The 20,781-nt window shown below is 50.4% G+C and overlaps 8 protein-coding genes across 8 annotated transcripts; 2 read left to right on the top strand and 6 right to left on the bottom strand.

The window, feature by feature from the left end:
- Window positions 1–3: 3 nt before the first annotated feature.
- BU24DRAFT_18055 (uncharacterized protein) lies at window positions 4–1,041 on the bottom strand. Its single transcript, XM_033521611.1, has one exon. It carries the CDS (start codon window positions 841–843, stop codon window positions 166–168), a length of 678 nt encoding a protein of 225 aa, XP_033389612.1. The 5' UTR covers window positions 844–1,041; the 3' UTR covers window positions 4–165.
- A 146-nt stretch (window positions 1,042–1,187) lies between these two features.
- On the top strand, window positions 1,188–2,866 carry BU24DRAFT_416933 (uncharacterized protein). Its single transcript, XM_033526588.1, has one exon. It carries the CDS (start codon window positions 1,530–1,532, stop codon window positions 2,688–2,690), a length of 1,161 nt encoding a protein of 386 aa, XP_033389613.1. The 5' UTR covers window positions 1,188–1,529; the 3' UTR covers window positions 2,691–2,866.
- BU24DRAFT_416934 (uncharacterized protein) lies at window positions 2,847–7,169 on the bottom strand. The gene is made up of 3 exons (XM_033526589.1): window positions 6,432–7,169; window positions 3,730–6,217; window positions 2,847–3,673 (listed from the first exon to the last, which is right to left on the bottom strand). Exons 1-3 carry the CDS (start codon window positions 6,675–6,677, stop codon window positions 3,126–3,128), a joined length of 3,282 nt encoding a protein of 1,093 aa, XP_033389614.1. The 5' UTR covers window positions 6,678–7,169; the 3' UTR covers window positions 2,847–3,125.
- Window positions 7,170–7,984: 815 nt separating this feature from the next.
- BU24DRAFT_446329 (uncharacterized protein) lies at window positions 7,985–9,178 on the bottom strand. Its single transcript, XM_033530761.1, has 3 exons — window positions 9,011–9,178; window positions 8,581–8,955; window positions 7,985–8,530 (listed from the first exon to the last, which is right to left on the bottom strand). The coding sequence occupies exons 1-3, from the start codon at window positions 9,056–9,058 to the stop codon at window positions 8,126–8,128; spliced, it is 828 nt and encodes a 275-aa protein (XP_033389615.1). The 5' UTR covers window positions 9,059–9,178; the 3' UTR covers window positions 7,985–8,125.
- Window positions 9,179–9,367: 189 nt separating this feature from the next.
- BU24DRAFT_487728 (ribosomal protein L27) lies at window positions 9,368–10,458 on the bottom strand. The gene is made up of 2 exons (XM_033533482.1): window positions 10,218–10,458; window positions 9,368–10,157 (listed from the first exon to the last, which is right to left on the bottom strand). Exons 1-2 carry the CDS (start codon window positions 10,432–10,434, stop codon window positions 9,592–9,594), a joined length of 783 nt encoding a protein of 260 aa, XP_033389616.1. The 5' UTR covers window positions 10,435–10,458; the 3' UTR covers window positions 9,368–9,591.
- A 570-nt stretch (window positions 10,459–11,028) lies between these two features.
- Window positions 11,029–11,576, bottom strand: BU24DRAFT_18094 (uncharacterized protein). The gene has a single exon (XM_033521622.1). It carries the CDS (start codon window positions 11,482–11,484, stop codon window positions 11,200–11,202), a length of 285 nt encoding a protein of 94 aa, XP_033389617.1. The 5' UTR covers window positions 11,485–11,576; the 3' UTR covers window positions 11,029–11,199.
- Window positions 11,577–13,050: 1,474 nt separating this feature from the next.
- BU24DRAFT_404307 (V-type ATPase) lies at window positions 13,051–18,605 on the top strand (the record flags this gene model as incomplete). The annotated part of the gene is made up of 13 exons (XM_033525633.1): window positions 13,051–13,311; window positions 13,370–13,412; window positions 13,484–13,505; window positions 13,552–13,600; window positions 13,649–13,733; window positions 13,785–14,402; window positions 14,456–14,617; window positions 14,700–15,487; window positions 15,941–16,366; window positions 16,445–16,539; window positions 16,598–17,348; window positions 17,424–18,300; window positions 18,352–18,605. 13 exons carry the CDS (start codon window positions 13,051–13,053, stop codon window positions 18,603–18,605), a joined length of 4,431 nt encoding a protein of 1,476 aa, XP_033389618.1.
- A 519-nt stretch (window positions 18,606–19,124) lies between these two features.
- Window positions 19,125–20,720, bottom strand: BU24DRAFT_446332 (alpha-methylacyl-CoA racemase). Its single transcript, XM_033530762.1, has 3 exons — window positions 20,483–20,720; window positions 19,760–20,411; window positions 19,125–19,703 (listed from the first exon to the last, which is right to left on the bottom strand). The coding sequence occupies exons 1-3, from the start codon at window positions 20,544–20,546 to the stop codon at window positions 19,232–19,234; spliced, it is 1,188 nt and encodes a 395-aa protein (XP_033389619.1). The 5' UTR covers window positions 20,547–20,720; the 3' UTR covers window positions 19,125–19,231.
- Between the last annotated feature and the right edge of the window lie 61 nt (window positions 20,721–20,781).

The raw sequence follows: 20,781 nt of genomic DNA on the forward strand, positions 1-20,781 counted from the left end.
CTCAAAGATTCCTAATCGCTATACTTCACCTATCTTCAACGGCAGTCGTTATACTAGTACACTAGTAAAAACTATACATCTGAAGATCTTTATAACACAGGGTATATACAAAATGAAATCAGCCCTACAACTGCGTGCAATATCCTTGGGTATAGCACCGTAGCTCTAATTATTACCCTTGCCATTTTTCGAGATAGCAGATCCCTCTACAGCTCCTGTACCTGCAGCTGGAGATGCCTTTGGATTCTTTCCCCTTCCAAATATCCTCTTGACGCGGTTCATCAGTGGTATGACTGTCCTCGTTGCAAACCAGGGCGTTCCCCAGACACTGAGAACGATTCTCAATGGTAAGAGCATTTTCGTGATCGCATAGGCCGTAGCAAACTCCACAACAACCCTAACACCGCCTTCGCTGATGTTCCACGCCTTATCCCTCCTCCTCATTTGCACCTCCAAGTCCGCCTCATCTGCATCCGCACTCCGAATCCAGCCTTTCTTGCGGAAGTACTTCCCAAACCGTTCCACGCCCTGCAGAACCCAAGCTCCTTCCGCAAACCATGAGGGCAACCAATGAGTGTAGTGAAACGTGGCAGCTAGACCGAGCAGTGGAACAATGGCCGTGATCTCATGCAGAAGCAGGAATGCGGATATGTGAGTGAGCGGTGCGTTGCCGAGGGCACTAGTGTATTTGTGGAGGAATCTGGGGAGTCTTCGATTGAATCGATCAATTCGAGATTGTGCAGATGGCTGTGATGGTGGCTCGGTGGTGTAACGGCGTTTTGGTTGGTTGCGGAGGATTCGCGTGGGCGTTTGCGAAGCTCGAAAGAGAGCTCGTCGCAGCATGATTGTGATAAGTGATGTATAGGAAGAAGATCGCCGCCTGTTCCTTGAAGCTACCTGCTCATTGGATCATAGTCTTGTCTGAATGATGGGATGCTTGAACGCTATAGGATGATAAAAGCCATACAATCATCGAATGTCAGACCGATGAAGTTGAAGATGAAATTGAAGCATCAGCCGCCAATGAGAAAAGATGATGACGACAATGACGATGTTGAAACAGTTCGGCGGCCGTACCTGACAGCCCACCAACGCTAGAACGGCGCTAAACCGAATGTGTCCTGCACCGGGCCCTTTCCGTCCCGAATCCCTGTCGAGCATCCTTAACCCTTCACCCACCACCCACACCCACCCATAGCCTTTCCCGCCCCCAACCGATCAATGGACCCGTCCTATATGCGAGTGAGACTGCTTTTTTATTCAATAAACATGTCTACTCAACTACCAGTAACCCGACGGTGTGCTGACCCGCCGACGATATCTTGCGACACTGGGTGAAACCCCTCGAAGCCTTTTTTTGGACTTTGCCGAGCAGGAACAGCGATAGTTCGCGGCCTAGGGGAAACGACGCATCTTCGTATCAACCCAGGGGAATAGATATACAAGGTGGAAGGCAGAGCACCGTCCTTCTCAGGAGACTCGACAATACAAACCCATTAAACTCCACCGGAATGCAGAAGATGAAAACAATGGCCTCGAATGAAGGCTTCGACCTCCAAGAACTCGTTCCTATACGGCACGCGGCCATGGATCCTCTACCACAATACGGTTCTCACGCCTTCATCCCATACCTCGAGAACCCACCACCAGCCTCCAACGCCTCTCCTCCACCCACCAAACCCTCGCCCTCACCAGCTCCAACCCTCCTAAACACCTCAACCTGGACATACTGCGGTCCCCTCCTCTCCCCCTCCGCAGAATCCCTCCCGCCATCCTTCCACACCTGGTCGCAAACCACATTCACGACGCCCCTCCTCCCGCGGCTCCTCCCCCTCCTCTCCTTCCTCCACAGCTTCCTCTCCGCCGCCCGGGCTCAGAACTACTGGCTCACCATCCGCGCCACGAAGCCCACGAACGAGTACGACACCGTCCGCTGGCACACCGACGACGTATTCTTCGACTACGACGGCGAGAAGGACAGACTCGGGCCGGACCCCACACGCTCTTCGACTCCGGGCAGCAGAGGGTATTGGAAGCTCGCGACCACGTTGCTCGGCCCGGGGACGCTGTTCCTGAAAGACGGGGTGCGCGCGAGGCGGATACAGAGGGATGCGAAGCGCGCGGAGTGCGAGAGGAGAGGGGAGCACACTTGCACGCAGTTTCGGTGCCTTGGGTGTCTTGATGCGGTGGAGGCGGTGCGGAAGACGCTGGCGAGGGAGTTCGCGGACGAGGAGGTGGAGAGGACGGGGTTCGGCGAGGTTGCGTTTTTTAGGTTGGGGGATGAGGAGGGCGCGGTCCATTCGGAGCCGAAGTGTGATGTTGATAGGGTTTTCATCAACGTTGTGCCTGGGTCTGAGGAGGAGTTGAAGGCGTTGATGGAGAGGTGGGGACTAGGGTTCCCGAGGGCTTGGTGTTTCGGTGTGCCGGTTGGGTTTGGTGAGGAGTCTGCAGACGCGATTGGTGTTGACGGGGCAAAAGATATCGAGTCGAGGGCAGACACGCCCGTGGAACAGCAGGGCCAGCCAGCAAATCAACATGATAAAGACGACCGTGGGTGGTCGTTGAGCACCATGAGCATGAACCTGCGCAACGAGTATATGGATTGGCTAAAAGACAAGGGCTTCCAATTTGCGCAGATTTTCGGTCAAGGACAGCCCCAACAAAGCAAGCTCGATACCCTACATGCGTAGGGAAAGGGGCTTGAAGCATATACACAGCATATAAAGCATAACTAGTAATGACCACATAGGAAACGGATGGCTAATCACGACTCTATAATTTGTTCACCACATTCTGTTGTTGAGCGTACATGCGTACAAGCTTGGAACATCGAGACTGGAAATCAGCATAAAACATAGTATTCATTATTGACACGAGCTTTTCCCACCCACCCGCACTCTACGTATATCTATGTGACGACATCTAGACATGATGTTCTTTCCTGGCAGAGGTTTTTTTATCGCCCGCATAGTGTGCACTGTACTCCACTCCCCTCTAGCATTCAAAAACTCAAAGAGGTAAAGTGACTGGCTCGAGACATAGAACTAAGCTGGAAGCCGATTGTTTATCGAATCAACACTACGTATGAAATGACGGGGATATGCTTTGGTGCTTAGGGGACACCCTTATAGCTTTGCACCATCATCCACGTACTCTGCCAAATCCCTGACAGGCTTGACGCCAGTGCTGAGCTGCAGACTGGCCTTGAAAGCGTGCACGTCGGTGATGATGACAGGCGCGTTCGCTTTCGCGACCTGCTCGGCGACATCGCCAGTCGTTTGCAGCTTGACCGGCTCACCAAGCTTCGACTCGACCTCGGCGAGCCCGAGTGCCGCCTTCGCCTCGTCGAGAATCTTCTCCGCCTTCTCCTTCTCGAGCTTGAGGTCCTCGCCGAGGTGCGCAGCCACCGCCTCCGAGATATCGGCCGCATCGGTGAGGCGGGCTTTGAGCTTCTCGGGATCGGCGGTGAGTTTCTCTTCGGTGAGGATGGTGGTGAGGGCGGCGATGGCTTGGGTTTTCTTTTCTTCGGCCGTGGGCTCCTTGGGTTTGGCTTGCGCGATGAGGTGGACGGAGAGTTTAGCGCGGCGGGAGGATGAGGGCGAGATGTGCTGGGCGTAGAAGGTCTTCAGGTCCTCCTTTGTGAGGAGGCCGACTTGCTCTACGTCCTCGTCCGCTGTGATGGGGTTAGCTATTGTTGCACGAGAATATGTGGTGTGTTCAATCACATACCTTGTAAGAAATCATATGCGTCACTATAGATATGATTCCAGAATCTGTTACCCTCCTGCGTAAGGTTCTTGAGCTTCTCCAAGCGCTTGTTGATGACGGCCTTCTTGTGAGATTCGAATTCCTCCTCGGGCATCTCCTCGAGCGTCTTCTCAAACGACGTGAGGAAATGCTCGATCCGCCCTTCGAGGTACCTGCAGTCCTTCTCACTCTGTATGAGGATCCTGTAGCCCGCCCACGTGTCAAGGATGGCAGAGCCAGAAAATACGACGTAACCGAGCTGCTCAATGGTCCTGAGCTGGTTGAATGCGGGCTCGTCTGTCATTTGAGAAATGAGGAGGAGTTTGGCGCGAAGTTCTCGATCTTGCCTATGGCCGAGGTAGAGACTGTATTCGATACAGTGGTTGACGTTCGCGGGGTCCTTGAGCTCTCTCTCGTAGATGAAGTTGCTTCCGGGTGGGAGGATCAGGGCTCGTCGGATGGGCCACTGGCTCGATGCAAGCTTCCTCGGCTGTAGGATCTTCTCTACTAGATCGGATATCTTCAGTGCCTCCTCCTTGTAGAGATTTCCATGGGCGAGCAGCTCGACGTGGAACTGCGACAAGACCTGTGGGTAGAATTTCTGGATATCCTGAGCCGTGACGCCATCGAGCTCCTTCAGAAGCTCATCAGTCATGAAGCCCTTCTCGATCTTCAACCACCGCGAGTACGTGCCGACCTGATGGAAAGGTTGTCCAAAGTCCCAGTTGCGGAAGCTACGCTTGGTGCGGTCAACAATGATGTTGAACCGATCCTCACGAACTTCAAGATCTCGTACGGAGACAAGGACCTTCTCAAGTAGAACATGCAGCTTGTCATTGTAACCCTCAATGGACACCGAGAGGCCAGAGTTGTGGTTGTTGAACTCATAGACGAGGCCTGAGATATCGGCATCGTACGAATATTCAACCAAAGCATCCGTAACTAATTCGCGGTAGAGGCTGCTCATGACAGCGGTCCGTGCCGTCAAGTGTGGCATGGGCGTCCTGAAGTAGATGTGCACATTCGCTTTTGGTACCCAGAATTGGTCGTCCTTCTTCCACCAAACGCGAACGTTATCGTCATTTCTAATCAGTTTCGGAGCCTTTGTGGGCTCTTCGACTTCTTTCTTTTCGACCTCAAGCCTATTAGGGATGAACTCGTTCTTGTGTGGGAAGTGTAGGTCTGCCGGTGCTTTCTTGCTGTCGAATGCTTCACGAACCTCGGCAAGGAAGTCTTCCGGGATCTTCTCATTTGTATACTCGGTTCCGTACCATTTCTCCTTCGAGTTCCAGCTTCCGGGGAACTCCTGGCTAACAATGGTGATCTTGAAGTTATCTGGAGAGAGGTACTCTAGGGCTTCGCTAATGAGCTTTGAATCAAATCTCTTGATAGTCGCAGGTCCACTGAGTAATTGCTTGCGTTCGTATGGCTTCTGCATTACACTTGCAAGGGCGCTCGTCGTCCGGCTTGGTGGGCTCTTTTGTTTGAAACGGAAGTCTACCTCACTCATGCGAATCTGCTCCTCCACGACCCACTCCTGAGGTGGCTTCTCCCGAATCATGGCTATATATTGGAAAATTATTTTCGTCACTTCCTTGTAGTGCTTCAAGCCGTCCTCGGTGAGTTTGACATTAATGTTGAATATTCCAGAGCCAGGGCATAGAGACGATCCGCCAGCACCCAACCCATTTGCCCATCCCTTTGCCTTGATATAGGCAAGAATGCTACCGGGACCTTCGTGTCCAATAAGATGGCTTAGGTAGCGCGAGGGATGTGTTTCGTAAAAGTCTTCTTCATCGCGGTACAAGAAGGAAAGCTCCAGAGAACGCGACTCAAAGACAGGACGAGCGAACGTCTGGGTGAGGAGCTCATTCTCTGTATAGACTGAGACATCATCCCACCTTTGGCGCGCCAAGTCTTTGTTCTTAATCGGCGAATAGATCTCATCTACCCATCTTTCCAGAGTATCCAGATCTTCCCGTCCAAGAACAACAAGCTTCATTCTATTTGCAGAGTAATGCTTTGCATGGAATGCCATGAACTCATCTCTGATCTTAACGCCTCGTGCGATCGGATCGTCATGTAGTGTTACCCAACTTCCGGTGGAGAAATGGCAGTAAGGGTGTTTTGGGTTCGAAAGGGCCTTGTTCAACTGGTGTAGTCTCCAAGTGTCTGATTGTAGGTTCTTCTTGTTCTCAGAGTCTACAGCCTTGATCTCGCGATCCAGGGTATCCTCTAGGAAAAGTGGGCAGATGAAGAACTGACCGAATCGATCGAGAGCTCCCCAAAGAGGGGAATCGGTCTTGAGCGATTCTGAATCTACTTGTGGGGGTGTTTGTGTGTTACTGTTGGCCGGTGTTGAGGAGTATGCGAGTTCGAAGTAGTAGTTGGTGGAGGTAGAAGCAGTGTATGCATTCGAGTGACCCGAGTGTGCGGTAAGGTATTGGTTGTAGGCATTCTCCTTGGGGTACTGATGATGGGTTAGTACAAAAGCTACACTGATTTATAAAGGCACAGTGGGCTATCTACTGGTAGCTTCATAACGTTGAGTAGTCGTCTAATCCAACAAATGAAACCAACGTTGCACGGTGGAGCTACCCCAGGTCTGGTTCTGAACCGAGACATACTATGCCCATGCAACTGGATATAGCCTGGCCGTGGTAACGCAAGACGCTGTAACTTACCTTTTCGGTTCCCATGAAGAGAAGATGCTCGACTGCATGGGCAATACCAGGCATGTCCTCTGCATCGCTGAAGCTGCCCACGTTCACATCCATGGCCGCGCTGGCCTTGTCCGTCTTCGCATCATGTATGAGAAGCACCTCTAGCTGGTTCGGCAGTGTGATTATCCTGTAGGCTCTGTCATCCAGGGCGGGACGTTCGAGGTCCTCGATCCGCTGCCTCGCCTCTCGTCCGAGTGGTTCGCTCATTTTAGCTACCGAATGTAATGATCGGAGGCCCGAACTGGATACTATTCTGTTACGTGGGGAAGAAGCTGGGGTGGAGTCAGAGCTTGCTTTATGTATGTGTCCAAGTGGCAAGCAGGCAGTAGTACGAGTAGTAATGCGTGCTGGTGTGGCTGATGAATGGTAGGCCGCACCTCGCCGTGCACGTAGCAAGATAGCCGAGAGCTTCGTGGGGAGCTGACAGAATACGAATGTATTCGATAGGCAGCGATGCTGATGCACCAGACGTTGTGCGCCCCGGTATATGTTCATCCACGAGGAAGGTGAACAGCGGGGCGCCCAAAGACGTAGCAAGGGCGACAGGCGGCCACGAAGCGAGGGAGCGTCGTTGGTAGGATAGCTTGGAGATTAAATATCGTGTACGAGAAATTGGAGCTCGTAGCACAAGTAGCCTGGTAGGTATAGTTAAGGGATATCTTTTGAGGGCAAAGGAATGAGGCTGTAGAGGAAGTTGTGCGGCGAAGCGTGGGGGGGGGGGTATGGAACTCTCCGCAATTTGACGACGGAGGAGAAGCGGCTCAATTGCTTTCCATCCGCCAGGAAGGATAAGGTAAATCTACGAGAGGGGCCAGTCCGTGCCCACTACTACATACTAGGTACCTATATGTATGACTATGCCCACACTAACAAGTCAAGGACCCTTGGATGTGTGATGATCCTACATTAACAATAGTTATGTAGGAACTTAATGCATATCGGAACAAGGAAGCTTGTGCCTTCCATCAATACGGGGAGCTCTCGACTTAGGAATAGCTTGTGAGCCCTCTTCTGCCCTTTGTACGTCTCGGAGATTCTCGTCGAGATCGCATCATCTTATGCTCATCGCTCGTGCCAGCAAGCATAAAGCGAAAGCCCTAGTCGGCCGCCCAATCTACTTTGCCGAACAGGAACTCTTCCAAATGGTTTGTCCAACATGGTGTCCAGGTTCTTGGAAGATGGGAACCAACATATCCTCGGCTCCTCACAGGCGTGGAACAAGGCTAGCATCCTAGACCAAAATGGTGGAACACGACAAATGCAGCCTGATTTATCCTCTTTCGAATTTATAGGAAGGTCACTCTTCAACAGCTTGAGCTTCCGATTGGTCTTCAAAGGACTCTGTTAAAGTGGTGGAACAGCATCACACTGCTCGGTCTCGAATCATGAGCGACCAAGCACCCGAAAGTGAGAATTGACAGATCTAAGAACGGCCACACGGAACGAATAAATCCCCATAGGTACGGCAAACATAAATATGACGCTGGAATATAGATATATATCAAGTGTATATGGTGACCAAGTTGTCCAAAATTCTCATTCATTGGAAGGCTTGGGTACGCCTCCGGGGTATCTTCAAAGTAAACTAAGTCTGTAGAGGTGTAACACTCGTCCAGATGGCCATATGTGGAACTGTCGGAGTAACTATATGTCTTTTACCTCCTCCCATTTCTTCCTCCTCGTCCACCTCTTCCCATGAAACCCCGTCCCCTATCATTACTACCATTGGGGCAATCCTGCTTTCGGTGGCCAACTTGACCACATCCAAAGCACTGCATAGTACTGAAATCACGTCCTCCGCCACCCGATCCACCAGGGCGACCTCCAGAGATGGATGTCAGATTCGCCAAATCCATGTCTTGGTCTATCGGCTTCGGACGACGTTGAGCATTCTCCTCTGTTCTCTTCTCTGCTTTCCTGCTTTCGCGTGCCCTTTCTGCCATCTCACGTTTTGTCTCCCTGATGAGCGCGGCCGTAGGATCGTCAGAATCCAATTCAGAAGAATCGGATTCTTCTGCGGAATCGTCGCTGTTGTCGTCGGACTCTGGAGCTTTCTTCTGCTGCACGCTGTTAGCAGAGATCAAGTAATTGGCCAAGGTAAAACACGTACCTCTCGTTTGACGCCGCCTCCAAACGTCATTCGTGCAGGTTGCAGTTCGCCCTCATCATCGCTATCGTCATCTGCATCAATGACCGCGAAACCTGCTTGTACTACATTCATTGCTGGTTTCCTTGAAGCCTCATTTGGGTCCTTAAAGCTCAAAACCCACTTTGTCTCTCCTGCCTTCTCTGCAGCTCTGTCCACTGCTTCTTGTCGCTTCTTTTCCTCCTCGTCAAGTACTGCTTTTAAGACTTCGTGGTCCGACGGCGTGCCGGGTGTACTAGGCGCTGACCTGCCATTGGAAAGTCGCACTTTCTTCGAATGAGGTCCATCTGGGGTCGAAGGCTCCGACTTTGCCGATTTGGCGGCCGACCGCTGCATGAACTACGCTCACAGATTAGCTTGCGCGAACGCGTTGAAATGTTGTAGAAATCTTTACCTTCATCGTCATGAGCCGGTTCGACATTGTCTTTGGTGTTGACGCCATGTTTGCCTGTAGTTAGTCTCTCTATTTCCCAAAAATAACGACTTCTGAGCTTGGTAGCTCCTTTGGAAAATTGTGTTGCTTTCAAGTATCGCAATAAGTTGGTTCGTTTGAAGAATGAAAGTCGCGGAATAATGAGCTTGGAATTTTGGGGCACGGACCACCGAGACCGCCCGCGAGTTGGATGATCCGATAGGGCTGAATACTTTTGCTGGTCAGGCACTTTATATTGGTGAAGTAATCAGGGCCAGCAGCCTGTCAATTGAATGTATTGTATGTGGAGATCGAAGACCATCTTCTTCTTTTATAAATCTCATAATATATATGGCGTGATAGATCTTAATTTGCTATGGCTAAAGTACCATACACAACATAGAGCATGTCTCTTCCCCGTTTTTCACTGTGTAACGTCTATCAGAGACAAGATTTATCTAACAAGAATCATGAGGGCGAAATCGTGCAAAAGTCAAAATGTAAATGGCATCATAGCCCGCTCGTTTTACAAATATTTATACAGCAATGTACCGTCAACTCGTTCACCTCTTCTTCTTAGGCTTCGATGCCTTTTTACCGGCGTTCTTAAGCTTCCTCTTCTCGATGTTCGCCGCAATTCTTGCAGCGGACCTTCGCCATGCCGTGAATCGATCACCAGGTATAAACTTCCTGACCTGAACGTTCGCTTTCTCGGCCGCCCTTCCAATCTCCCAATTGGCCTCGCGGTAGGCATATCCTTTGCCCATCACAAGATTCCTCAATGGCTTCTCGCTGGGTGTCTCTGGCACGCTGGTCTCGGCACCGGCTCCCTCACCAATAACAACGGCCTGTCCCTCGAGAGAAGAGGATTCTATTTCCCTGACCACCGGGCTCATATTCAATCTCCTCTTTCGTGCTGCGTTTTGTGGGTATGGGAGGGTTTGGTCCTTCTCGAAAACGACACCAATGTACTGGCGATTCGGGTGCTTCAACGGGTCGCGGTAGTATCTGACATATCCAGACTCTGTAGCAAATATACAGTGATCCCGTCCCATCTTGCAATTTTCACCGGGATACCAGGCAGTCCCTCTTTGGCGGAAGATGATGTTTCCGGGAATAACATATTCTCCTGTAGAGAGGGTCAGGTCATCAATCCTATAATAATCCAGGAATGGGGTTCACAACATACCTCCACTCTTCTTGGCTCCCAATCGCTTTCCAGGTCCATCTTTTGCGCCGTTGGCTCGTCCTTGGGACTGATGTGATGCGTGTCTCACGAAAAAGAGAACTGTGGGGGTTGTGCCATTGGCGGCGCGGACGGAATCGAGGACTCGTGAGGGTAAAAGGGTGACCGAGGAAGGCTGTAGGCAAGCCCGGGCGGGCGCAAATATCCGTGGGAGGAGCATGGCTCCGTGCTGTTGATGGTCAATTGCGATGAAAGTCGCAAGAATTATTCGAGGTAGCTACACGAGCTAAGTCTTGGCATGTCACGCCCACACTGAGTGGCCCAGGAACGCCACAGTGTATCTCATCTCGAGACTACACAATGCTACGGAATAAAGTTGCATACAAAGGAGCGTCCTAGTGATTTTTTTTTTCAACGGACGTAATTGAAGTTATTGCGACTTTGCATTCATATGATAGATTATACAATATCTTTATTTTGATATGATTAAATTCGAATCCGCATCGCTCAGCAATAGTGTAGATATCAAATCTATCGCATACAACGCTTAGAATGAATGCACGCCAAATGACCTGGTAACAAAGACACGAAGGTTCCGAGGCAGCCATTGTCGAAATGAAGCCAAAAGGAAAAAAAATAGTCATAATTCGTTTCACGCATAATATCCATGTTTCCCCTCCGGACGTGGTTTTGCTGTCCCATTGACCTGCCACATTACCAGATCTGAATACACTGCCCGAGATGCCAATCAACTCAACTCCTTGGAGTCAATATTTATGTCGTAAGAAATCGGGTAGCTTGCGGCCAAATGCGACATATTCCAGTGAATGAGCATGTAAAGAATGTTGCTGATGTCAACCCCATCCAAGCCGGGTTGTTGAGCGAGTGCTAGTAAGAAAACTTCATGCACTCTTCGATTACGATTGTATTTTATGATACGAGCGTGATGAGCCAGTTGTTGATAACCCTAGTTTCGTTCTCGATATCAAGATTCTGGACGACCGGCATGCTGAACCTTGGAGAAAAGCGCAAGCTTCACTTTCCGATATGCCTCGATAGTGGCCTGGTGCGACTTCGAGAGGGAGTGTGACTCGTTATGATGATTTATTGTTCGCTCAGAAACTGAAGAAGACCACGATTCAATGCTGGATGCTCGACTTGGTGGGAGATAGAGAGAAGGTGCTGGTGAAGTTCGAGATGCATCTGTGGATTCAAAAGCGTACATGGCGGGCTGTGAGTCTGACTGGATTGACTGCAGAGGGTTTGACATGATGAAGATGTATGCCTTTTCGAAGTAATCTTGGATTCCCTGGCTGTTTAGGTGTGCGAGCGAAAGGCAGTCGTACGGCTCTCTTATAAGAAGAATTTACTCCCTGAGATACACTCACGGCTAAACCAGGAATGAAACGTGCAAAATAGCCCACTGATCTGGGACCCGTATCATTATTATATGCTTAATATGGTCTACGTCGAACATTTTGCAAAAGAGCCAATGGAAGGAGGCATAGACATGCTGTGGCAAATGTTTCGAAGGGCCGGAGTAATTGAATGCATCCGGACAGATGGATTCCCTCGAAATGTAATTCTGGCGAAATGCAAAATTGAGATGTAACTGTCGGTGACAAATAGATGACCAAAGAATTATTACAGGCTGGGTAGGTCGGAAATACGAATGAAAGATGGAGATAAGGCGATATCTGGTGGTGGTATTCCAAATATTCCCTCATTAGCGCAGTTCCGCCCAAGTTAGCCACTGGTCAACTGGTATCGTATTATGGCCCAAACACGAAACCGTGATCGGTGTCGGAAGCTGATGCAGTCATCTCGGTGCAATATGTATTTGTGTTGTTCTCGATGGATCCCTCATGGCTTGGGCTGAGATTGGGGATGGGACAGTTCGACCTCGACTTACGACTAGTATTCGTATGTACATCAACCACGGCCCGACGATGTACGATGCACTTGCTCGTATCTTACCACTCCTAGGCCATATATATGCTGACAGTACCGCCGAATTGTTATCCATCATCCATACGCCTGGATTTCAACCGTACATGTTGAAATTTTCGACAACAATAGAGCCGTATGCATGATTATTGAGCGTGGTTAGCCTGTACGCAACATAAGCGCATGGTCTTGGAATGATTTTATATCGAGCGCAAGGAGTACAAACATTGGTCACTATGGAGCCGGATCTTGTGTTGACTGTTACAATGACGTCTCGGGGGTAAAACGGTGCGCAGACGTCTGAAAAGCTGTGGCTGAATATATATAATTCTGGGGTGTAAATCTAGATCTCTTGAAGTGTGCATATGCCACCCACCACTCTCTGGAGTAGTTTGGGTACGCTTGGCAGTCAGTGCGATCCTTCTCGATGTTTTTCATGTTTGTCGATTGGTTCCATATACCATCAAGCACAGAGTCAAATACCTTGCCATAAAAAGTTAATGCAACAGTTCCCGTCCATGGAATTAAATTGTGCAGTCATTGTTTTCCCATTTTCTGTTTTAGGTGCACGTTCTCTGAATTAAAGTGCAGCGGTAACGAGATACGTCATCTCTGGACGAAGACTGTCCAACAGAAAGACGACATCCAATGCTCCATTCAAGACTATGTAGTCCATGGTACCATGCTTGAATGGTTTCGAATTTCATGTCAAATTATATATGTGCTGCCTAACGTTATGGTTGACGATGTAAGATGCGGGAGAGAGCTGTGGCACGGACCATGACCCACCTCAAGTGACGCCGGTTCAAGCTCCTCTTCCACCAAACCATCGCCAACCTCATCCTAGCTTCCCCTTCCCTTCTTCCAGCGACCTGTACATCGCCATTGCATGCTAGGCTTGCGACCTCGTCTAAGACCTCGACCGTCTCTCCTTGATCTTGTCCGAAAGAAGGATATCGACGAACTCTCCCAGTCGCTGAGCCACAATACACCGCTCGAGGCCGACAACGACGCAATCCATATCCCGCTCCCAACGAGCCCGGTAGTGACGCCTTCGATCGAAGTCACCAGTCCTCCACCCTATCGCATCGAGCAAGATACACCCCGTATCATCGTATCAGAGGACCAGAATACAGAAAACATGGCCCCCGTAGGTCTTCGCGAGCTTGGAGGGGTGGGTTCAGAACATGACAGCTAATGCGCTTTAGAAGCAACAGAAGAAGGAGCAGAAGGAGGATTCTGAGCAGTATGGTGAGTATATCGCGCTTCATCTTGACGATGCAGACACACTTGTTGGAATTCACGAAACTAATTGCACGCAGGCTCCGTATACTCCGTCTCTGGGTACGTCACCATAAGATACTGCCGCGATATCAATTAACATTTGTAGACCCGTCATTGTGGCCGCAGACATGATCGGATGTGCTATGTACGAACTTGTAAGATAGTAACAATGCTCTGGCCAGTTCTTAAGCTAACGTTCTAAGGTCCGTGTTGGTCATGATAACTTGGTCGGAGAGGTCATTCGAATTGAGGCAGATAAGGCCACTATTCAGGTTTATGAGGAAACAGGTATGTGGTGTATACAAATTCTATGAGTCTTGAAGCTAATACATTATGCAGCTGGTGTCACCGTTGGCGACCCCGTCTTTCGCACTGGAAAACCTCTCTCCGTCGAACTTGGTCCCGGTCTCATGGAAACCATCTACGACGGTATTCAGCGCCCCCTTGCCGAAATCGGTAAAGAGTCGAACAGTATTTATATTCCCCGCGGTATTGATGTCCCCGCCCTGGACCGCAAGAGGAAGTGGGATTTCACACCTGGCAAGCTGAAGGTTGGAGATCATATCACTGGAGGCGACGTTTTCGGTACCGTCTTCGAGAACAGTCTTCTGAGTGAACACAAGATTATGCTCCCTCCCAGAGCCCGTGGAACAATCACGCGCCTTGCTGATAAGGGTAGCTACACTGTGGACGAAAAGATCTTGGAGATTGAGTTCAACGGAACCAAGTCTGAGTACAGCATGATGCACGAATGGCCCGTCCGTGTGCCCCGTCCCAGTACCGAGAAGCTGTCTTCCGACCGACCACTTATTGTCGGCCAACGTGTGCTTGACGCCCTTTTCCCCAGTGTCCAAGGTGGAACCGTGTGCATTCCTGGCGCCTTTGGTTGCGGAAAGACTGTCATCAGTCAGTCGCTATCCAAATTTTCGAACTCCGATATCATTATCTACGTGGGCTGTAAGTCGCATCCAGGACATGTATTGGGATACTATCTAATTAATGTGTGCTAGGTGGTGAGCGAGGTAACGAGATGGCTGAGGTCTTGATGGATTTCCCTGAGCTCGAGATTGAGGTCAACGGCAAGAAAGAGCCCATCATGAAGCGAACTGCTCTCATTGCCAACACCTCTAATATGCCTGTCGCTGCGCGAGAAGCCTCTATTTACACTGGAAGTAAGTCAATACTTTGCAATCGGCTGATAGTATACTGTAACCGGTTGAGGAGTCTAAAACGATGCTAACGAGGTTTAAAAAGTTACGATCAGCGAATATTTCCGCGATATGGGTAAGGACGTGGCCATGATGGCAGACTCTTCTTCTCGATGGGCTGAGGCCCTTCGTGAGATCTCGGGACGTTTGGGTGAAATGCCTGCTGATCAAGGTTTCCCCGCCTACCTTGGTGCCAAGCTAGCATCTTTCTATGAGCGTGCCGGCCGTGTCACTGCTCTTGGAAGTCCCGAGCGACATGGTAGTGTCAGTATCGTTGGTGCTGTCAGCCCTCCTGGTGGTGATTTCTCGGACCCCGTCACGACTAGTACCCTCAACATTGTCCAAGTTTTCTGGGGTCTGGACAAGAAGCTTGCCCAGCGAAAGCATTTCCCTTCCATCAACACTGGTCTCAGTTACAGCAAGTACACCGGACCGCTTGACAAGTTCTATGCGGAGAACAACCCTGACTTCCCACGTCTGAGAGATCGTATCAAGGAATTGCTCACAACATCCGACGATTTGGACCAGGTTGTTCAGCTTGTCGGAAAATCTGCTCTTGGTGACCCTGACAAGATCACTCTCGATGTAGCAACGCTGCTTAAGGAAGATTTCCTCCAGCAGAACGGATACTCAGACTACGATCAATTCTGCCCGCTCTGGAAGACAGAATGGATGATGAAGAACATGATGGCATTCCATGACGAGGCACAGAAGGCTGTCGCACAGGGACAAAGTTGGGCCAAGATCCGTGAGTCCACTGGCGAGATCCAGAGTGAACTTCGTAGCATGAAGTTCGAGGTTCCCACACAGGGTGAGGAGGCGATCACCAAGAAGGTAAGCAATTTTTTTGTGAATTATTTACAGGGACAAACACTAATTCAATAATAGTACGAGGAGCTTCTGCAGCGAATGACTGACAAGTTCGCCTCGGTTGTAGACGAGTAACTGCGCCTTGGACCATGATGCGGTTGTATATGCGTAACAGCGCGAGTTGTTAGGTTTCTTTTGCTTGTTCTACGATCCTGCTGCCAATATAGAATGTGAATGTACAATGAAAGGTGGAATAATCCTGATGCCTGATTTGATGACGACGCCTGTCTCCTGCTAGCAGCTCTGTGTGTTCGTCATCTCCTTGTGTGTAGAGGTTTGAATAACGTAGCTACCTAATGAAGGGGCAAAAGTCTTGGAAAGGTTATTTAATCTTGGATATACCCTGAAACTGGACATTGTTGTGGTCATTTAGCACTTTTTGCAAGCACTTGATCAGGGAGGATCCCATTTGTGTAGATCGCCGTCATCTGCCTGCCTACCTGTGGCTGTGCGCCGCAACAAGATCCTAGTCCAACTCCTGTGGTCGGCGCATGTCGTCTCGCTCACGGACCAAGTCCCACAGCTAGCTACGTTCGCATCCGCAACGCAACGACGAACCCAAAACTTAACACCACTCCCATATCACCGCTTTTACAACAACTCCTCTACACCCCTCTCCGACCCGACCGTCGCAACCTATTTAATACCTGCCCGCCTACACGCCTACCTCGATCCCGCCAGCCATGGCGACAAACCCAACTGCGTAGGTGGAATCCCCTTGGGCAGGCAACCCCTCGGAACGGACTGCGGAATGCTAACGTATGCCCCGATAGCATCAACGTCAACGATCCTGGGCTGATTACCCTCGTCAACAAGCTCCAGGATGTATTCACCACCGTAGGAGTACGTATCTACACCACTCGCTCTCGGACCTTGCTATCGCTAGCCTGGTCATCCACATGAATACTAACACCTGCCTAGGTTCAAAATCCTATCGATTTGCCCCAGATTGCAGTCGTTGGATCGCAATCTAGCGGAAAGAGCTCTGTGTTAGAGAACATTGTTGGTCGAGATTTGTAGGCACACAAGACACCATGACATTGGCATGACGATTACTGACTCTCAAATCACTAGCCTCCCCCGAGGAACCGGTATCGTGACGCGAAGACCTTTAATTCTCCAACTCATCAATCGGCCGGCTAGCAACCAGTCTCAAACAAACGGCGTTAGCGAGGAGGTGAAGACATCGGATAAGGAGTCCAACAAAGACGAGTGGGGCGAGTTCTTGCACATCCCAGGCCAGAAATTCCATGACTTCAACAAGATCCGCGACGAGATCGTACGAGAGACAGAATCTAAGACAGGGCGCAATGCGGGCATTTCGCCAGCTCCCATTAATTTACGAATCTACTCGCCAAACGTCCTCACCCTGACCTTGGTTGATCTTCCAGGTTTGACCAAGGTCCCTGTCGGCGACCAGCCGCGCGATATCGAGCGACAAATCCGAGAGATGGTGCTGAAGCAGATTAGCAAGTCTAATGCGATAATATTGGCTGTCACCGCGGCAAACACTGATTTGGCAAACTCGGATGGACTGAAGCTTGCGCGGGAGGTGGATCCGGAAGGTCAGAGGACGATTGGTGTGCTCACCAAGGTCGACCTCATGGACGACGGCACCGACGTTGTTGACATTCTCGCTGGACGAATTATCCCCCTGCGACTAGGATACGTACCTGTCGTTAACCGTGGACAGAGGGATATTGAGAACAAGAAGGCTATCTCGTATGCGCTTGAGCATGAGAAGAACTTTTTTGAAAACCACAAGGCGTATAGAAACAAGGCTGCTTACTGCGGTACACCATATCTGGCTCGCAAGCTCAACTTGGTAGGTGGACATGGATATCGAAGCGCGAAGATCCAATACTGACTCAGTTAGATTCTTATGATGCACATCAAGCAGACGCTTCCGGACATCAAGGCACGCATCTCTTCCTCTTTACAGAAGTACTCGGCCGAGTTGAGTCAACTTGGAGACTCCATGCTCGGAAACAGCTCAAACATTGTACTCAACATGATTACAGAGTTCAGCAACGAGTACCGAGGAGTCCTAGAGGGAAACAACCAAGAGCTTACGGCCACTGAGCTTTCTGGAGGTGCCCGTATCTCTTTCGTGTACCACGAGCTTTATGCCAATGGTATCAAGGCGGTTGATCCATTCGACATGGTCAAGGATGTCGATATTCGCACTGTCCTCGTCAACTCCTCTGGATCTTCCCCAGCGCTTTTTGTTGGTACAACAGCCTTCGAGGTCGTCGTCAAGCAACAGATCAAGAGATTGGAAGATCCCAGTTTGAAGTGTGTGAGCCTAATCTATGACGAGCTGATCCGAATTCTCGGCCAGCTTCTTGCGAAGCCCATGTTCAGGCGATACCCTGCGCTCAAGGAGAAGTTCCATGTTGTTGTGGTTCAATTCTTCAAGAAGGCCATGGAACCAACCAACAAGCTCGTCAAAGATCTCGTCGCTATGGAGTCATGCTATGTCAACACTGGCCACCCAGACTTCATCAACGGTTCTCGTGCCATGGCCATCGTCCACGAGCGACACAACTCCACAAAGCCCACGCAGGTTGACCCTAAGACCGGAAAGCCACTTCCCCCAGCAGTCCCTCCGCGATCGATCTCTCCATCTATGGATTCGAACGAAGGAGGTGGCTTCTTCGGATCCTTCTTTAACACAAAGAACAAGAAGAAGATGGCAGCTATGGAGCCACCACCATCGATGCTGAAGGCTTCAGGAACGCTTTCTGACAAGGAAGCTCAGGAGGTCGAAGTTATCAGTGAGTATATTCGACATTTACCGTGAATTTTGATTGCTAACCGAACGACAGAACTTCTTATTACTTCCTACTTCAACATTGTCCGCCGAACTATGATCGACATGGTTCCCAAGGCCATTATGTTGAACCTTGTTACCTTCACCAAGGAGGAGATGCAACGAGAACTTCTCGAGAACATGTACAAGACCGAGGAGTTTGACGACCTTCTCAAGGAGAGCGACTTCACCGTCCGAAGGAGGAAGGAATGCCAACAGATGGTGGAGAGTCTTTCAAGGGCCCAAGAAATCGTCAACCAAGTGCAGTAATTGGATCGTTCAAGCGCGAAGGAATATATCACATTTGAGCGAGGTTCCGAAGACGGTAGTAGAGAACGTGGCGAGGAGGGGATTCGTATGACATTATCCTGGGGGAGAGTCCGACGACAGAGATAGATGCATAGTAAACTGGAAGCCCTGGCATTTGTCGGTTGGGATGTTTATTACCCGGTGTTCATAGTAGATGAGTCGTTTCCCGTTTTCATCAGCTCTCTTTTTCTATGTGACAGTGGGTGGATCCATGTTTTGCTTATATCCATAGCTCGCTCCTAAGAAATTGTTCACCAGAAGTAATGATGTCAAATGAATAACACGACGGACTCAATGAACTTTGACTGGCTTCAATGCACTGGTTACTCCGATGTTAGGGCATTCCTCAATGAACTTTGAATGGCTTCAAGTTACACTAGGCACTCTGATGTTAGAATACTCCTTAATGAACTTTGAATGGCTTCAAGTTACACTTGTTACTCTAATGTTAGGGCACTCCTCGATGAACTTTGAATGGCTTCAATTTACACTGGTTACTCTAATGTTAGGGCACTCCTATGTGTAGCCATGTGAGACTAAATGTCTACAATGTATTTACAGCATTTTTCTTAATCTATCGAAGGCGATCATAATTTAGAGGTATCTTTCAAAACAAGTCCCTGGTTCTCGACATCATAGTGTCGCCCCTTCTTCCACCCAAGCCAACGTCCTAGAGTGTCCTCCCCGCCGGCTCCAGGCTCAAGCCCCTTCTCCGACCACCCACTCCCCTCGACGCCGATGCCCTGTCCAACGGCAGCCGGTCTTGAGTCTTCGCCCTCATGGATAGCGTAGGCAGGCGTGCTCTTCAGCGTGACCGCAGGTCTCTGGTCGAAACCCTGAGCCTCGAGGTCGGCTTGTGTGAATACGGGCGTGCAGCAGGCGTCCGTGCCGTCGAAGATGGCCTCCCACTCCGAGCGCGTCTTCTTCTTGAACACGGAGGTGAAGAACTCGGTGAGGCGGGGCCAGTCGGCTCTGTTGTCGCGGTGTCCGGGCAGGTCTGCGGGGGTCAACTCAAGGCCTTTGAGGAGAGCGGCGTAGAATTGTGGTTCGATTGCTCCGCTGGTCGCGTCAATTAGTAACGTGGTATTAATTAAAAGATGGACGATTGAACTTACACGGCCATGTACTTCCCGTCTTTCGTCTCGTATGTGCCGTAGTATGGAGCGCCGCCATCCAACATGTTGGTTCCTCGCTCGCGCTTCCACACTTCGTTCTTCATACCTAGTCGCGGCATAGTCGCGAGGATCGCGCTGCCGTCCACCATGTTTGCCTCCACGACCTGGCCATATCCGCTCTTCTCCCGTGCAAGCAGGGCAAGTAGAATGCCTAAGAAGCACATTGCGCCGCCTCCGGCAAAGTCTCCCACAACATTGCCAGGCGGATATGGCTTCTCTCCCTTCCGGCCGAAGATGCTCAGCACTCCCGAGACGGCAATGTAGTTTATGTCATGGCCAGCCATCATGCTGTACTTCCCATCTCGTCGGAACCCCGTCATGCGCCCGACGATCAAGCGCGGGTTCAGTTTCAGCAAGACGTCTTCGGGGGAAAGGCCTGCTTTCTCTAGGACGCCCGGTCGGAAGGGATCGATGACGACGTCAACCTGGGGGATTATCTTCTTGATTAGGGCGAGTCCGTCCGGCGATTTCATGTTCACGCAGATGGACGTCTTGCGCCGTGTCAATTGGTCGGAGGTAGGTTGCGCGGGAGCGCGATCGAGACGGAGGACTGTTGCGCCATAGTCGGCGAGGAGCATGCCGGCAAAGGGGCCTGCAAGATGCTTATGAGCTTGTGTTCGATGTCTCTTTGAATATGATATTGTTCGCAAGATTAGTACTTACCCGGAGCCAGACCAGCGAACTCGAGCACCCTGATGCCTGTGAGGGGAGGTGGTTGATGAGCCATGATTGAAGGGAATGTGGAATTTTCAAGCCAGATGGGAAGTGTGGGTCTGGTCGAAGCCAGGGGAGGCTTCAAGTAATTATTGCATTGGGAGAAATATACAAAGTCGACGTCGACATTTCCGTGAGCTGCGGTTAACCACTTCCCGCGGCTGCGGGCGGGGGTGGAGTGTCTGGGGGCATAGCTCCATCGACTGTCCGAGGTTAGGGTAGTTAAGGGTAATGAACAGCCGCGCACA

The sequence above is a fragment of the Aaosphaeria arxii genome (genome assembly GCF_010015735.1).
Source record: "Aaosphaeria arxii CBS 175.79 unplaced genomic scaffold BU24scaffold_1, whole genome shotgun sequence".
Classification (NCBI taxonomy): Eukaryota; Fungi; Ascomycota; class Dothideomycetes; order Pleosporales; genus Aaosphaeria; species Aaosphaeria arxii.